Consider the following 17,111-nt stretch of genomic DNA (forward strand, 5'->3'; position numbering starts at 1 on the left):
GATCGTTATATAAGTGTCATAAACATTCTCATGTGACTATTGGTATGAATAATCCTTAGACATGAAGTCACTATGGTTTCCTACATAAGACGTTGTATATTTTGATATCGGCAAACGTCACCTGTAATAAGGTGGACTATAAAGTCGATCACTTGTATGTAATAACTTATGCGGAGGGATGTGAGTGATGTAGATGGGATCTATCCCTTCCATATGACGGAAATGATATCTATGGGCCCCTTGATTAGTAGGACACAAGAATGCATGACCATGCTCAAATGAGTCAATATGTGATATTGAGCCTATTTGTTTTAGTGTGTCTACTTAGAGATCAAGAAACACAAAAATTGATAAGAGAATGACATGATCTATGTCTCATTGATTAATCTAGATATCAAGGATAGAAGGACCAAGTCATACAAGATAATATCCACAGACAAGTTAGGTCGGATCTCGACTTTCTCGTCACTTGGGTAGCAATGATACCTTGTTAGATGTCACTCATTGCTTATGTATCTAAATGTTGATTTGGATACATTGCCAACGCTACGAGAATCTATTGGGTCACACACAAAGAACAAGTAGATTTGAAGATGAGTTCATATGGTGAATCATTGGATTAAGTTTAATTTGAATTAGACTTATTGAGTTAGACTCAATTGGATCTAATTATTGGATTGTGTTCAATTCAAACTAGACTTATGGAGTCAATTCGAATTAATGAAATAGTGTTTCATTGAATTCAAAATTTCATGAGAATTAATGAGTTATACTTATTGGATGAACTTGAATTCACCAAGGAAGAGGAAAGGTCAATTTTGACTTGACCAAAAGACTCTTCATGAAAGATGACTAAGAGTCAATTCGTGAAGAAGATCAAGAGGCAAAAGGAAGATCAAGAGCCAAATGGACTTTTGGTATTCCATGGGAGTACAAAAGGAGAAATTTTGACCATTGATTGTAAGTTGTTCATTGTCTTCTTCCTCTCTTCCTTTCTCCACAGAAATTATCTTGCTTGGTTGCTAGCACAACTTTAGGTTGTTTTCTTCTCCACTTCTTGAGTTTGTGAGACGGACGAGACGCTTATTTGTGTGGATACCGCTAGAAGCACGGGCATGTGATCGTGCTGAGATCCAAGCTGTCGGGAGTTCGAGTGCACGCATCAAAGGTATATCTATCATGAAACTTAGTATATGTGTTTGTATTTCCCTTCGCATGGATCTTCTGGAAAGAAACTAGAAGTTTTTCGCTACGCTTTCGCGTATTTAGCGCCCTAGTTCCTTACCAGAACAAAATATATTTTACCAAAATTCTTTTACATAATATTTAGAAGAAATGTGATATTGATATTTAATAAGTTTATTCTAGTGATAATGTAGTTGATTTATTTAAAAAATATTATAGACATCAACATTCAAGAAATTAATAATAACATAGGAATATATCAATTAAAAGATTATTGATGCTCAAATATCGTAGAACAGAATGTGATACGATGAGATAGAATGCAATAGAAATAAAAGCAATCGGGTTACCTACTTCTATTGGTCAAAGCGAGCCTTTTAATTCCATTCTTCATTCTTTAATTAAGAATGAATCAAATCTCTCCAAGTAGGATTCGAACCTACGACCAATCAGTTAACAGCCTACCGCTCTACCACTGAGCTATTGAGGAGCAACGAAAGATTCGACCTCATAGCATGCAACTGCCGTTCTTAACCCATGAACAATATAAGTATTACTTTGTCCGGTAAACTACTTGGAGCTCATGTAGCCCATGCTGGATTAATCGTATTTTGGGCTAGAGCAATGAACCTACTTGAAGTTTCTCATTTCGTACCAGAGAAATCCATGTATGAAAAAAGATTGATTTTACTTCCACATCTAGCTACTATAGGTTGAGGCCTTTCCATACTTTAAATTTGGAGAAATAAGGTAGAATATTTACTGTTAAAAGATTATTAATGATTAAAATCAGGTAGAACTTTTTTTTTTTCCTTAAGATTTTTTTCACTAGGATTTATGTAATAAATATATTTAAAAATAATATATTATTTATTTTAAATAATAATATTTAATTATGTAAATAAAATTATAAGAATAAAGATGAAAGAATGAATCGCGGGAAAAATACTCTGTGCGGAAGCTGACAAGGAGGTAGCCCCCTCTGGTTGCCTCTTGGCTTCGTCGTTAAGCGAAGCTCTCATCTCCGTTGTTCTAAACACGAGGGATAATGGGGAGCAAACTCAACCTAAAGCTCCTCATCGACACAACCGCGCAAAAAGTCAGTCTTTGCAGGAGCTGGCAAGGAGGTAGTGGACTTCTATTCAGCCTCCACTCGTTGCCACTTGGCTTCGTTGTTAAGCGAAGACTCCGCTATAAAATGCTCTCATCTCCGTCGTTCTAAGCACGAGGGATAATGGCCAGCAATAAGGATAATTCAGTGGTGAGCAAGCTCAGCCTAAAGCTCCTCATCGACACGACCGCACAAAAAGTCCTGTTTGCGGAAGCTGGCAAGGAGGTAGTGGACTTCCTATTCGGCCTCCTCTCGTTGCCTGTTGGCTCCGTCGTGAAACTCCTCTCCAAGGATCGCATGGAAGGCTCCATTGGCAATCTGTACAAAAGCATCCAGGAACTCGACGACTCATACCTTCAAAACAGCAAAGGAAAATCCACCCTCCTCAATCCAATTCACTCCATCTCTCCCTCCCTGCTCCTCCCGGGACCCTCCTCCTCCTCCTGTAAGAATGTTTACTTCCAGTGCGTCAATCGAATTTACTCTGGCTGCTATGAGTGCGTTTCCAAAGTGAATGGAGCGCTCTGCCCCCACTGCAAGAATAAGATGAGTAAACAAATGACATACGTCGAAGGTGATGAGAAGGATGACGACGTGGATCCAAATGTAGGATTTGTGAAGGGCGTTGTGACGTATACTATCATGGACGATCTGACGGTGACGCCCATGTCCAGCATCTCTAGCATTACCCTCCTAAGTAAGTTTAACCTCAAGAATTTGAACGCACTTGTCGAGAGGGATGTGACACTAGGTTTCAATGAGGTAATATTGTTTATCCTTGTTAATCAATCTCTATTTGTTGGGGAAAAAAAGTAATTACACATGCTATACGTGATTTGGAGTGGCAGGCTCTAGAGGTGTTGGAGATCTCCTTGCGGTCGAAGAAGGTCCTCACCAGCGTGTTTCTTGGCAAGAAGTAACCCCATCGTCGTGCAATTAATTACGGAACGGGTTGGTAGCATACAAAATTACATTTTGCTGTTTGTAATTAAAGACAGATAGAATCTCTACATTTTGGGGGCTTATTTTGGCAGCGCATGACAATGTTAGGGGAGTGAAAAATACTAAACTATATATGATGTTTACTATGATCTAATGCTTTTAATTAAACTAGATGATCAGGTATAAAGATTTTGCATCCTACTCTTTTATCAACTTGAAGAAGCTAATCAATATTTTGTTACTACTACACTCGAATTTTTTTTCTCTTCTTAGGTGAAGTATTCTGAACTGACACTGGTTGGAATTTGGTGAGGATATTAATGCGATGGTTTGAAATTCCTAGAAGTAAGAAATGGCAGCAAATCAACCACTATGAAGCATTTGCAATAACCAATGGTTCTGTTTTTTTTGGCTCCTATGCCTGCACGTATACAACACTTGCTTAGCAGAACAATGAATTGCTTATATAAATGCTTTTCTATGGAACCTGAGCTAGGATTTTGTGATTTTCCAGTTTGGTCTAATCTTCTTTTAACTGTAGATTCTGTTCCTAGAATCCGATCAAATCTAAAATGCGTCAAAAATGCTAAAGCTTATTTATTAGTTGTTAATTCATCCTGATTTAATTTGAGTGGGACATGAATAGTTAATGTGGTTTTCTGATGCCGTGCCAAACATAATTAAACTCATCATTACTCCCCAAGAATGTTGCAAGGGCTCATGTTATATGGTTTTGTAACTCTATATGATGCCATAGTTATAAGACAAGTGAACATAGAGAAGACGCCAAGTCAGCCAAACAGAATTAAACTCATCACTCCTCCCCAAGAATGTTGTTAGGGCTCATGTTATATGGTTTTGTAACTCTAAGATGCCATAGTTACAAGACAAGTGAACATAGAGAAATGCCAAGTCTTGTAAATTACAATGGTTTGAATAGCATGTTGTAAGGGTTGAGAGCTAGATTGTTACCTAATGCCATACTGACCAATTATAGTAGAATCAGTTCCGGTAGAATAGCATGTTGTAAGGATTGAGAGCTAGATTGAATATGGAAAAAAAAAAAATTGAACTCCCAGATCTTGTAGCTGTCCCGGTAGAATCAGTTCCACCTGGAATTGTAAAGGTGGAAGCAAATGCTACTTTTGCAAAGAGTACAGCAACCACAGTGACAGAGTTTGTGGCATTGTTAATGCCTTCACTGTGTAGCTTCCTCAGGCCCTTTGCAATGCCATGGACATTTTTGTTTGTCTTCCTCGTCTTCTCTAGTTGTAGGTGGACATCATTTTTTATCTCAGTAACTGCCTTTCGGAGCTCATCGCGAGATTGATTTAATTCCGTGGCCCTAACCGCATCATAATGAATACATCATTCCTTAATTCCAATAGATTCTTCTGAAAGTGGCAGGCCTTCAGCAATATCAAGACCAGTCTGGTGCTCCCTTGTCACTTGTCAGTGCATTCACATTTATATCAGGGAGGTGTGGGAGAGCCACTACTGCCTACGAAAGTGGGAGTAACGTGAATAAGCATGGTGGAGAAATGAAAACCCTTGATTTCTGCAATAAGAAGAATCAATTTGAAGTCAAAGATAGTCGTATAAGTAAATTCAAGTCCCCACGAGGGTGTCACCTGGAATTAATTTCCGGAGGATGCATGCACTCTGAGAAGAAACTCCTCCCATCCTTTGCAATTGTGAATGTTCATATTGAATTTTGCAAATGAAAAAACAATGAAACTGGTTATTCTCTTTAAAAAAAAAATTTCTTTAGCGCTGAGTCCTTTTAAACCACCGGAGATCAAACTAACTATTCTATGCATTCTCTATATATATCAACGGGATATTAAATGAAGAAAAGGACAAACACCTCCAGACAAAAGTCACCAATTGAGATCAAGACAACCTGAGATAATGTGAAGAACTCAATAAAGAATCAATTTTTTTAACATACTGAAAATAACAAATTTCAAAATTGTAAGTTAACCACCACTTATTTTTTAAAAGCATGGTGAAATACCAAATTATATAGCTGTACAAGCTTTAGCCACGCATAGAACACATGATTACCACTCGGACACCCATTGATTAACTAAGACTGTTTGACGATTTTATATTGAATTGCCTTTCACAATATAAAGTTTGGTAGGCAAACCAGTACTAAAGTTTGGTGTGCAACAATCCAAACTTTATTTCTTTACTCCAGAAACTACAATCAATAAGCCTTAACCCATAATGGCGCAGTCAATGCCCGATGTAGAATGCCTAAACAACCCAATAAGAACATCTATCAAACCTGATTACGAAAAATAATAGTGCCTCAGTTCTTTTCTTCCTTGTTGCCACATGTAAGGCAGTGTCGCCCACTATATCTGGTAGCATCACTATGTCTGGATCAGCATCTACAAGTGCTTCTACAACATGACAATATGGAGAGCAGTTAAAGCAATGCTCAAGCAATGCTTCTACAACTTGAAGATGCCCTTGACGAGCAGCAAAATATAGAGCACTCTTTCCATTGGCTTTCGATATCACAATTAAGCTCACATCTTGTTTCCAGCAATAACTTCACAATTTCAGTGTGACCTCTCATGGGCAGTGATAATTAAGCGGGGTGACATTTGATTGACCAAATGTCTTGATGAAATTTGGGTCATGATCAAGAAGTACCTGGACAATTTCTGTATATAAAATATCAGTACACCTCTTTCAAGTGAAAGTGTGACAATCTAAGGTGACAAAAACTATCAACTCTCAGGAATGTAATTGTGAGCTGTCAGTTCCTTCTTCAAAAAGTAACTATCAATTGAAAAAGGAAATTTCGAGCAATTGTCAGTGTCCTAATAAGCAAAGAAGTTCAAGCCTCAAACAAGAACATCACATTGCCATAATCAAGAACATCAAGTGAGATATTTATTAATAATCTCACACAACATAAAAGTAGAAAGACTTTTGATCAAACTTCAAAATTTCAGGTACGGCATAGCTACGCAGTAGCCATCGGTCCATAACAGGTTACATCTGAATAAAGCTCAGAATTTAGAAGCTCGTCACTAATAGTTGTAGATCAGGTGATTATAAAAAAACTCTGGAATTTGAGTTCATACTATGATTGGGATGCTATCTCACACCTATGCATCTTTGTTTTCCGTTTTGTTTGCGATTGATGATACAGTTTTGTACATGAAATATCAGGGAACATGATCCTGCTAACCTTTGTGTCATTTTCTTAGCTTGCAGCCACATGTAAAGGCGTAAAACATCAAAACCTGATCTATTCTTCCTGGAAAGGCTCTCCCGCGATCCGAGAACTTCAACAGCTCCACCACAACATCAAGAAATCCCTTCTCCGCGGCGACGAACAACGCCGCCTCACCCATGCCGTTCGTCTCGTTGGACATCGCGCGCGGATTTCAGCCACCTCAGTTTTGAGCTCGGCGTCCCCAGGCGCTCCTGTGACTTGCGCTTCGACCTCGCCTAGAATCTGCTTCACCAGCGCAAGGTCCCCTCGCAGCGCCGCGAGGTGAAGCTCAGTATCATTGAGCCTCCCTGACACCTGCTTCCCGTACTTTTTAGCCTTACCCAACGGTATCACTGGACTGAGATGGAATTTTTTTTTTTATAATCAAGTTGTTTGAATTTTAGAAGGTCTTCCATTAATTTATCTATTACATAAATAAATTTTATGTGCATTTAGAAATTGATCTTTAAAATATTTATTTTAAATTTAAACTTTATTTTTTTATTTTTTAATAAAAAATTATCGGACCAATTACTGCTAGTTAAAGCCTTATTATTAGCATTATTTTAAAATAATTTTTGGAATTTAAATCAATCAAATCATTTCGAAAATTTTCCTGGTTGCATTTTATTTCAAATCACTGATATTATTTATTCATTCACATAATAATAATTACAATAGTTCTAAGAGTATGGTACTCAAAATATTCAAAACAATAAATAAGAGAATTAATATTATAAAGACATCTATAATATAAACAAAATTAACTTTGTACGCCAAAGTTAAACGGCTGCATTATAAAGAAATATTAATATTTGTGAATGAAAATTTTAAAAGAAACAAAATGCAAAAAGTGAAATGGCCAGTTAAATCTTGCGGTGGGGGGGCACTTCGTATGTCAGCGAATTGAGTCACCCATGGTCTCACTTGGTATGCTTCGTCCTCCCGTCCAGCCATGTAGATAGTCAAAACGGGGCAGGAAGATGCATACACATTGATTTGCGTAGGATGTTATGGATCAAAGAGTAGGATTTGTTAATGATAAATCAAATTTCAATATGTTCTAGAGTTGGCCTGTCAGTAACTAGAAATTGCCAAACACTTTTTTAATACGCTAAGTTTTTCTTTATTAAAATCAAGGCTTTTTTAATAAAAAATCATGTTTGTTGGTGAGGGATAAACTGAAGAAATAATCATTATGTCAAAAGAAAAAAGAAAAAAATTTCGATATTCTATCCAAATGCGTATGTAGAATATATTATTTATCAAAAGACGTATACATCAAAAAAATTATAATTTTCTTTTTTAACTCTCCTGTCAATTACTGCTTCTCTTCATCATTTTCCAAGTATCCAAATCATTTTTTTAATTATAAATGAATTTGTGGTTCGGATGCACGTGTTCTCACCCTCTCTCTTCCTTCATTCCTCTTCTTGGTCTTATAAACATGAAATGATCATGAACCTCTTCCGCTTGTCATACGTCCTCATGATAATCGGGGGGATTGCACAAGACGAGTTCAAAGGACAATAATGATTAACATCCTCGACATTGAATGATAAATTTCTAGCATGAGTGAAATTAGTAGAAGAAGATAGATAAAGATTTACCGATATATGTATAAAATTACTACCGTAAAATAGGTTAGTATTGTTTTTTAAAAAATTCACTTTTGTAGCAAAGGGTGATGAAAAAAATTGTGTTTATGGTGGCATTGGATGTGTGGAGAATTAATATTGAACGACACCTACAATATGATATACTTCATCACTTAATTGGTTTGCAAGATGCTCCAATGTGATGCTAGATTTCAGCTAGACGTTGCTCATGCAAGTTAGGTTGATAAACTATGTATCAACACGTTGGGCCTGATATGCGATTATATCAGACCCACTTTCTTCGTTGATAAAAATTTAATTTGATATCATATCTACTTTCTCATCGCTCAACCCGTCGTAGTTATATGTGTTAGGATGTATACTAAAAGCCTAGCTTTTGGTATAAACATTTACCTAGAAATAAGAATCACATTGGTCAAATGTCTACATTTATGATAAATGTAGTTGTTCAATTAATTTATATTGTAGATAACATGGTGTGTGGTGTCACACACAGAGGATCATGTTGTAACGATCACCCTTCTACTACTACTACTATACTCTAAGGATGACCGTTACTTAACTACTAACTCTGCTTAACCGGTATGATTAAAAATCACATGGAAACCCTACCGAATTTTTTTGGCAAAGTCTCCCCTGTACCGGTGACCATATTCAACAATACATGCAATATATACTCAGCCACAAGCGGCTGGAACATATATCAATTAACCACGCAGTTAAATAAGTATCAAACACACAAATATCTACTTACTAAACTAAACTCATCCTACATGCAATCTAAACAGAATAATCTCAAATGACATGAACTTAAAATACAACTCAAATGTTTACAATAACTAAAATGCGGAAACTAAAATTAAAACTTCTTTCCTAGTCCCAAGGCTTCCATAGTCCTGACATCACACATCCTTTGAACACCTCCTTGTCGCCTTCCTTTCTATATCTTTTCCTTTCCTGTATTTGCAGTAAGAGGAAGTGTAATCTATAAGCAAAATTTGCTTAGTAAGCGCTTTCTAACTCACAAAATCACGAATGTGCATGTATACGAAAAGAACTAGAAACTATATGTTCTAAAAAGAAATAAAGCATAAACATAACTGCTCATGTCAAACTAATAGCAAAGAAAAGCTAAGGGATCTACTCATGTAATTCTAATGGCTAATCATGCTACTCATCTAATAGGTAAACATGAAAACTACTAATCCACTAGATAAACATGGTAGAATAAAGAACTAAACTTACTGATTTTCAGAACTATATGAAACTTATTTCATTTGTTCAAAAACTTATACTTATAATACTTCAAAATAATAATCAACTTTTTCTTGGGCCCGGCAACTGTACTTGCTATGCGCGCATCCCTAACTAGACCCGAGATAGCTGGTCCCGAATCTAGTAGGGTTACTAGGTTATCTAAACCTAGGGACCGACTATGGGAGCCCAACCCAAGGACTACTGAGAGTCCTGCATACTAGGTTATCTAAACCTAGGGATCGACTATGGGAGCCCAGCCCAAGGACAACTGAGAGTCCAGTACAGTGCCACTGATAAAAGTAAAATACTTGTTATCTTTTAATACTTCTAATATATAATGCCTCGGCACTTTCTTTAGCACCTTGTGTGCCGAAATCCCTAAAGTCTTGACTTCGGGATCTACTTAAAGCCTTGACCTTTTTCTTTCTTTTCTTTATCTGTCTTATACTTGTTAATACTTCTAAAAGAATTTAATAGAACTCTTATTTTTCCACTAGAATACATGACTGTTCATGCTTGTTAAAAATAGCCAATGAAAACTAGAAAATCTGCATATCATACAAGCTTAAACTAAATCTAAAACTTGTTAGAACTAAAAACCTTAAATCTTGTTACAACAGAAATAAAAGAAAGAGAGCAGAATGCATGCTACTCAATAATCTCTAGCTATTCCAAAGCTGTACAGTGTAATCCGAAAGCAAAGAAAACAAAGCACACTAATTACTCTTAAACTTCTAGCCGTTCTAATGCTGTACAAAAAAATTCCAAAGCAAGGAAAACATTATAATTCAATACTACTCATGCTATTCTAGTAGTAAGGAAACTACACATGCTTAACTAATAACACATAAGGAAAGTCTAACAACATGCTAGAATAAAGAGAGATTATAACCTGCTGAACTGGAAATAAGAAACTTGAAAACTGAAGCTATAAAAACTAATCACCAACTAAAAGCTAGGGTTCGGATGGAAGCAAGCCTAAGCACAATCTGATGACTAGGATTCGGATCATAGCCATTGAAACAACCAAGGTACAAACTGAAATCTGGCTTGCTAAACTACAAACTGAAAATTTAGCACAGCTGAAAATTTAAAAGAAACAATCGAATCCTCTTTAGGGATGCTACAACGGGACACTAAGGAACAATCAAATCTTCTTTAAGCTTGCTACAACAGAACTAAAAAGGAGCATTCAAATCTGAAACTACTAGCAGGTTCCGTAAAGCACATTCTGATGACAAAGAAGGATACTAAAGCCCTAGGAACCATCTTGTACAACCTGTTCCGGAATCAAACAGGAAACTAAAACCTAAATTCAAATATGTCTTTCATGCTTCAAATTCAAGAATGCAAAGATACGAAATTATGGAACTCTACACGAACAGAGCATGCTCATCAAGGTCACCACAGAAAAATCTAACTTAAAAGCTGCAGTACCAATTCCAAAGCCTGAAGGGATCAACTCACTTGCTTAAACTTAACTAATCTTTTTTCCTTTCTTCCTTTAACCTCCCGGCAGCAAACAAAACCCCAAAAACTTCATGGCAAAAACTCGAACAAACAAGGAAACATCAAAACGAAGTCGAAACTACTCTTACCGCAGGTGAGTAGCAACTTACCTTGCTGTTCTTGAACTCACAGCCGACAAAAATCCCTTCTAGGGTTCGGAGGAGCCCACGATCTCGGCCTTCCTTCTGTGCCCGCGTGTTCTCTTCGACGAGAGGAGCTCGGATCCGTGAAGATCTCACGGAAAGACCCCTTGGCCGGCGCCGGAGATGAGCCCTAAACTCGCCTCTGTTTTCCGCTCAAGGGGAGTCGCCGACGCGAGAGAGGAGAAGAGGAAAAGAGAGAAAAGAAAAAAAAAAAACTTAACCCCTCTCTTACTCATCCTTTTATAACCTAGGGTTATGGCTTAAGACCAATTCGTGATTGATTTGTTCACGAAACATCAGCGAGCGCGCTTGGTCCGCTGGAAAGTCGGATTCCCGAAGATCTCGGGTTCGAGCCGCCCTCGACTCCTTTTTAAACGGAAATTTTATTTCGTTTCTTAAGATCGCTTAACTATATTTAATTCCCTTAAATTATAACAAAACAACCGTGGATCAGCTGGTTGTCTGAGTTCGGTTAAGACTTGGATTCGGGTCCGAGATCTTGGGTTCAAAACCCGACTTCAACATATTCTTTTTTTTTTAACTTCTTCCTCTTGGTAAATATACCAAACTAACTCCAAAAATTACATAAAAATACTCTAAATATTTCTAAAAATCCCTAGAATATTTCTATGGCATTTATAAATATTTTTCAGAACTTTTAAAACTCCTAATGAGGAAAATTGGGTCGTTACACATGTTATCAATATAGTATAAATTATAAACAGTAGCTCACGACCAAGATGGAAAAGAACAAACCATTGGAAGGTCGTAGTGTAATTAGGTATTAGTTTATCTTAACTATATAATTACACTAGTACACTTAGAGTGTATTGAGTAGGACCATTAAAAGTCGTTTCTTTTATACTGACTTTATAAAGGAACAAAGACCTCAGTTATTATGGAAGTGTGTGCTCTTAATCCTAATATAATAACAAGCACATATATTTGATATTTATTTCTTTAATTTATCAATGGGTGAGATTTAGTTCGATAAATCAATAAGCCCGATAAGTTGAGAAATGATATCACTTATAGTGTGTGTTGTTGATTATAGAAGGAAACTGTGTCCTAGTAATCTAGGTTGAAACTGTCCCCAAGAGGAGCTCATAAGAATTGTCATGTTAAACCCTGCAGGTGGACTTAGTCCGACATGACGATAAGGTTGAGTGGTACTATTCTTGGACTAAGATATTAATTAAATGAGTTGTCAGTAACTCACTTAATTAGTGGACATTCGACATCTTAAACACAGGGAGACTAACACACTCATAATAAGAAAGAGTCCAAAATGTAATTTGGGATTGGTGCGGTAGTTCAATAATAGTTCTTTAGTGGAATGAATTATTATTGATGAAATTAAGTTGTGTGTTCAGGGCGAACACGGGAAGCTTAATTTCATCGGGAGACCAAAACCAATTCCTCCTCTCGGTCCCTTTCGTAGCCTCTTGTATATAGAGATTTATACCCACCATATACCCACCTTCTTACCCATCCAATGGGGCTGACCAAGCTAGCTTGGAACCCAAACTAGGGCGGGCCAAGACCAAGTGGATGAGCCAAGTTGGTGGCCGGCCACTAGAATATTAAAAGGATTTTTTATTAAAATTATTTCTTATGTGGATATCATGTTTTTAAAAGAGAGTTTAAAAATTAAAAATTTCCTTTTATAGCTTTCTATAAAAGATTAAGAGAAGAGATTAATCTCTTTCCTTATTTGTAGATTAAAAGGATGGTTTTAATTTTGGTAAAAACTTTCTTTATTTGTAAATCATCTACATGTTTAAAAGAGAGTTTAAAATTTGAAATGTTTCCTTATTTGTTGATTAAAAGGTGGATTTTAAATTTTAAGAAAACTTTCCTTTTTAACCATGTTCATGATTTAAAAGAGAGTTTAAAAATTAAATATTCTCTTTTATAAGTTTCTACAAAAGATTAAGAAAAGATTTGATATCTTTCCTTATTTGTAGATTAAAAGAGATTTTAATTTTTAGAGATAACTTTCTTTTTATCCACATGTTTAAAAGAAAGTTTTAAATTTATAAAATTTTATTTTTATTAACCAATCATGAAGGGATTAAAATTATTGGAGAAATTTTTATAAATTTCTGGAAACAAATTAGGAAGTTTTAATTCTTGTTTTAATTAAAACTTTCCTTGATTTGGGGCTTGAGGTGGCCGACCATTGTTATTAAGAAAAGAAAATTATTTTTAATTAAATAATTTTTCTTTTTCATGGCAAAAGACTTAAGGAAGGTTTTTATTAAATTTCCTTATTTGCCAAGACCAAGGATTATAAAAGAGGGGGTAGAGGTGCCTTCATAGATGAGATCTCTATTCTATTTTCCTCTCTTTTCTCCTTGGGTGTGGTCGGCCCTTCTTTTTCCTCTCCTCTCCTTTGTGTGGCTGAAACCTTCTCTTGGTGGAGATAGCTTTGGTGGCCGGATCTAAGAAGGAGAAGAAGGAGAGAAAAGAAGCCTCTTTTCTAGCACCCCTTGGAGCATTGGTGGTGGTTGAATCTCTTCATCCTTGGAGGTGCTCTTATTGTGGCCGAACCTTGCAAGGAGGAGAAGAAGGTGCTTTGGTGGTTTCTCATCTCGGAAGATCGTTGCCCACACAACGTCTGAGGTAAGAAGAGGAATACGGTAGAAGACCTAGAGGTTTTTGCTTGCAAAAGAAAAGGTACACTAGTATTTAATTTCCACATCATACTAGTTTTATTTCTTTGTAAAAATACCAAATACAAGAGGCATGCGATTCTAGTTTTTTGAATTAGTTTTCGATGTTGTGTTCTTTTATTTTTCTTTTCCTTGTGATTCGATTGTTCCTTTGGTTAACCTAGAGTTATTTAAGGAAATTAAATATTAGCTTTCCTTAAAAGGCTTTGTCTAGGCGGTGGTGGTTGCTCCCATATCCAAGAAGGCCATGTGCCTCGCCATGCAGTCCTGGAAGCCAATTTTGGAAATTAATATTTAATGGAATTAATAACATAGGTAGATTTGGATCAAACGTATTAAGTTTCGCAGGAGATCCAAGTCTAAACCTAAAAGAACAAATAAGTTAAACTTAGGATCAAACGTGTAAAGTTCTGCAGGCGATCCAAGTTTAATTTAAAAGAACACATGGTAGCTAGAAAAAGGTTCAGACCTTTCTACAAAAATTTTTGTACAGTGGAACCGTTAGGTTTTCCGAGTAGCAACCAACAATTGGTATCAGAGCTAGGGTTTTGCCTCTGTGTATTTGGTATTAGTTTAATTATGCACATATCATACATAATTTAGGCAGGATAATAGTAGGATGTGCTAACTTTGTGGATGCAGGATCCAACTATTATGACTTATAGATATTGTGTGTGTGATTGGACCCTTGGACATGTCAAGGGCATTTTATTGTGTATGCATGATTGTATTATAAAATACAGCAGGAGCTGTATTTAGTTTTATTAGGATTTTATTTTTTGATCTAGTTACATGTACATTCCTTTTATGGGATATAGGATCGATGGATGTAAATTTTATTTTATGTTCGATCTAGTTTACATGTACATTCCTTCGAGGAATATAGGATCGAAAAATGTAAAATTATATTTATGCCGCGGATCGAATCTTGCAAGGCGTGGAACCTTTTGAGGACCAGAGGCGCAGCGGAACAAGGAGCAAGATGGATGCGACAACTAGACCCGGTGGCGGTGGCCAAAGATGGCAGCAGCTAGGGTTGGTGACACATGGAGGACAGCAATAGATAAAAGCCATAATAGTTGAAAATTAGTTTTTCTATTTATTGCTTTTTATGCTGTGCTGTGTGTGCTTGTTAGTATGCATGTTAAGTAGGCTAGCATAGTCAAAATTCCTCACTTTAAATAACTAAGTGGGAGAGGGATTTATTTTAATAAATTCCACGGTCTCCATTACTGGTTTATAAGTGATGCAACAAGCTTGCGCATTGGCTCTGAGTGCCTTCCTCCATATCGGATGAGCTTGTTTGCGGATCACTAGATTAAACTTCCATTTTGGATGACTATAGGAAGTTAATTAAGAGCGTGTGATCTTCCCCATCGGAAGGGGCACAATCTTATTAATGGACTTAGTGTCAAGTAATGGTATACACTTAGACACGTCTAATAGTATCCTCCCCATCGGAGTCACTGCTATTATTTGTGTGACCGAAGAAAACTAACTATTAATTTGTCAAATAAATACGTTGACAAGATAATAAAATTAAAAACTCCTCTTACAAATGTTTGATTTTGTATACGTCCACACTATCGTGGCATACAAAATTCACGGTGTTTGAGGTAATTTTATTTTGTCATAAAGATTTATTGACAAGATAATTAATGGGTAAAACCCTCCTCTTACAAATGTTTAAATTTTGTATACGTCCACACTATCGTGGCATGCAAAATTCACAGTGTTTGAGGTGTTGGTGAATTTAAATAATATTGTTTGAGGAATCAATGTTATTTTAAATTCAAAAGTTTTGACCAAATATTTGATCAAAGACAAATCAACTATTAATTTTATTCGTCATAAAGTAAAGTTGACGAGATAATAAAATTAATGGATAAAATCTCCTCTTTGATTTTGTATACGTCCACACTATTGTGGCATACAAAATTCATGGGATTTTAAGGAATTGATCTTGACCAAATATTTTTGTGATTCTTAGGATTTAAAATGTTTGTCAATTCCCTAGTTGTTATACTATAGAAAAGACTTAGGGGGCATTTGGTTTAGGAGAATAGGAGTGGGGAATGGGAATGAGAATCATTGATTGCCATTGTTAATGTTTGGGTTATAGGAATAGGAATGCAAATAAGGGAATGAATCCTTAAAATTGGGTAATAACTCATTCCCATGTACCTCCCCTTCAATGAGTCATTACCCTATTTTCATCAATCAAAATATTTCCTTATTCCAAAAATACCCTTAACCTAAAACTAAAATTTTCTCCCTTAATACCAAATATCAAAATATATTTATTTATTTTTTTCTTTCATATCACTTCTCTCTCATCATTTTATCACACACTTTCTCTCTCCTTAATCTCTCCTATCACACTCTCTTTCCTCTTTTTTTCTCATTACACTTTCTCTCTCCTCAATCTCTTCCATCACACTCTCTTCCTTCTTTTTCTCTTATAATACTTTCTCTCTCATCATACTTTCTCTCTACTCAATCTCTCCCATCACACTATATTTTCTCTTTTTTTCTTATCACACTTTCGCTCTTATCACACTTTCTTGTTGGACCCCATGGTAGTTTTGATGTGATCAACCAAGTTGGTTAGGTCCTGCGTTGTATTTGATCCCTGTGTCTGAGTGTGCAGGAGCTTAGGAGCACAGGAAGTCGAGCGGAAGACGCAGCTAGCGAGAAGGACGACACGGGAAGGGAGCCGACGGGCTCGGTGCGTCCGAAGGACGAGAGAGCTGCGGAAGAGTACTTCGGTGTGCGTGAAGAGCGTGCGCGGCGTTCGAGGGACGTTAAGCCGGGACGGAAGGCTGCTCGAGGAAGGCCGGGAATTGGGTTCGGGTGAGCCCTATTCCGGTTGGCCGCAATCACCCAAAAGAATGGAGCGAAGGAAGCTGAAGAAACTAAGCTGGAAGCTTGGAGGCGCCCTTGAAGGCGCCTTCAACAGGTCAGTTTTGACCGTTTGCGTGCGGATAAAGTTTTATCCGCTGACCGAGCTGGAGGCACCTTGAACCTTGTTGGAGGCGCCTTGGACCCTCGGGATAGACTTTCCAGGAGCTATAAAAAGGCCCCTGTAGCTAGGAATTCAATAACAACTCAAGCAATCAATCTGTAGTGTTTCCTAGCAATAGTTCTGAGCTTTTGAAAGTGTAAAAGGCTTCTCCGCCTTCAGCAAAGGAGAGTTTCTTTTAGTGCGCTTCTATTGCCCTGGATTAACAACCTCCTTGGTTGTAACCAGGTTAATTCTTCTGTGTCTTTCTTTTACTGTTTTATTATTTTGTTAACTATTGCACTAACTGAGTTGAAAGTACGAGGAGGGTATTTTCGTTTTTGTTTTCAGCAATTCACCCCCCTCTTGCCGATCTCCGCTGCACCAACAAGTGGTATCAGAGCCTGATCGCCTCAGAAGGACTAACCGCC

The 17,111-nt window shown here is 36.8% G+C and overlaps 1 protein-coding gene, 1 non-coding gene and 1 pseudogene across 3 annotated transcripts; 1 reads left to right on the plus strand and 2 right to left on the minus strand.

Annotated features, from left to right (window-relative positions):
- Window positions 1-17,111, minus strand: part of LOC122005959 — a 90,522-nt pseudogene that overhangs the window by 28,116 nt on the left and 45,295 nt on the right.
- On the minus strand, window positions 1,604-1,675 carry TRNAN-GUU. Its single transcript has one exon. It is a non-coding gene; the product is annotated as a tRNA-Asn (tRNA).
- Window positions 2,414-3,778, plus strand: LOC122038219. Of its 2 annotated transcripts, XM_042597862.1 has the most exons (3): window positions 2,414-3,058; window positions 3,145-3,247; window positions 3,512-3,778. In XM_042597862.1, exons 1-2 carry the CDS (start codon window positions 2,420-2,422, stop codon window positions 3,214-3,216), a joined length of 711 nt encoding a protein of 236 aa, XP_042453796.1. In that variant the 5' UTR covers window positions 2,414-2,419; the 3' UTR covers window positions 3,217-3,247; window positions 3,512-3,778. The 2 variants fall into 2 exon arrangements, with proteins under 2 accessions (XP_042453796.1, XP_042453795.1); XM_042597861.1 differs by having other exon boundaries at window positions 3,145-3,778.

The sequence above is a fragment of the Zingiber officinale genome, chromosome 1A, assembly GCF_018446385.1.
Source record: "Zingiber officinale cultivar Zhangliang chromosome 1A, Zo_v1.1, whole genome shotgun sequence".
NCBI classification, from domain to species: domain Eukaryota; kingdom Viridiplantae; phylum Streptophyta; class Magnoliopsida; order Zingiberales; family Zingiberaceae; genus Zingiber; species Zingiber officinale.

What these genes read in the sequence shown, in the direction of transcription:
- LOC122038219 (XM_042597861.1), top strand. Translation starts at nt 2,420, where the DNA reads ATGGCCAGCAATAAGGATAATTCAGTGGTGAGCAAGCTCAGCCTAAAG. An exon ending in TGACACTAGGTTTCAATGAG is followed by an intron (nt 3,059 to 3,144) that starts GTAATATTGTTT and finishes TTGGAGTGGCAG; the next exon opens with GCTCTAGAGGTGTTGGAGAT.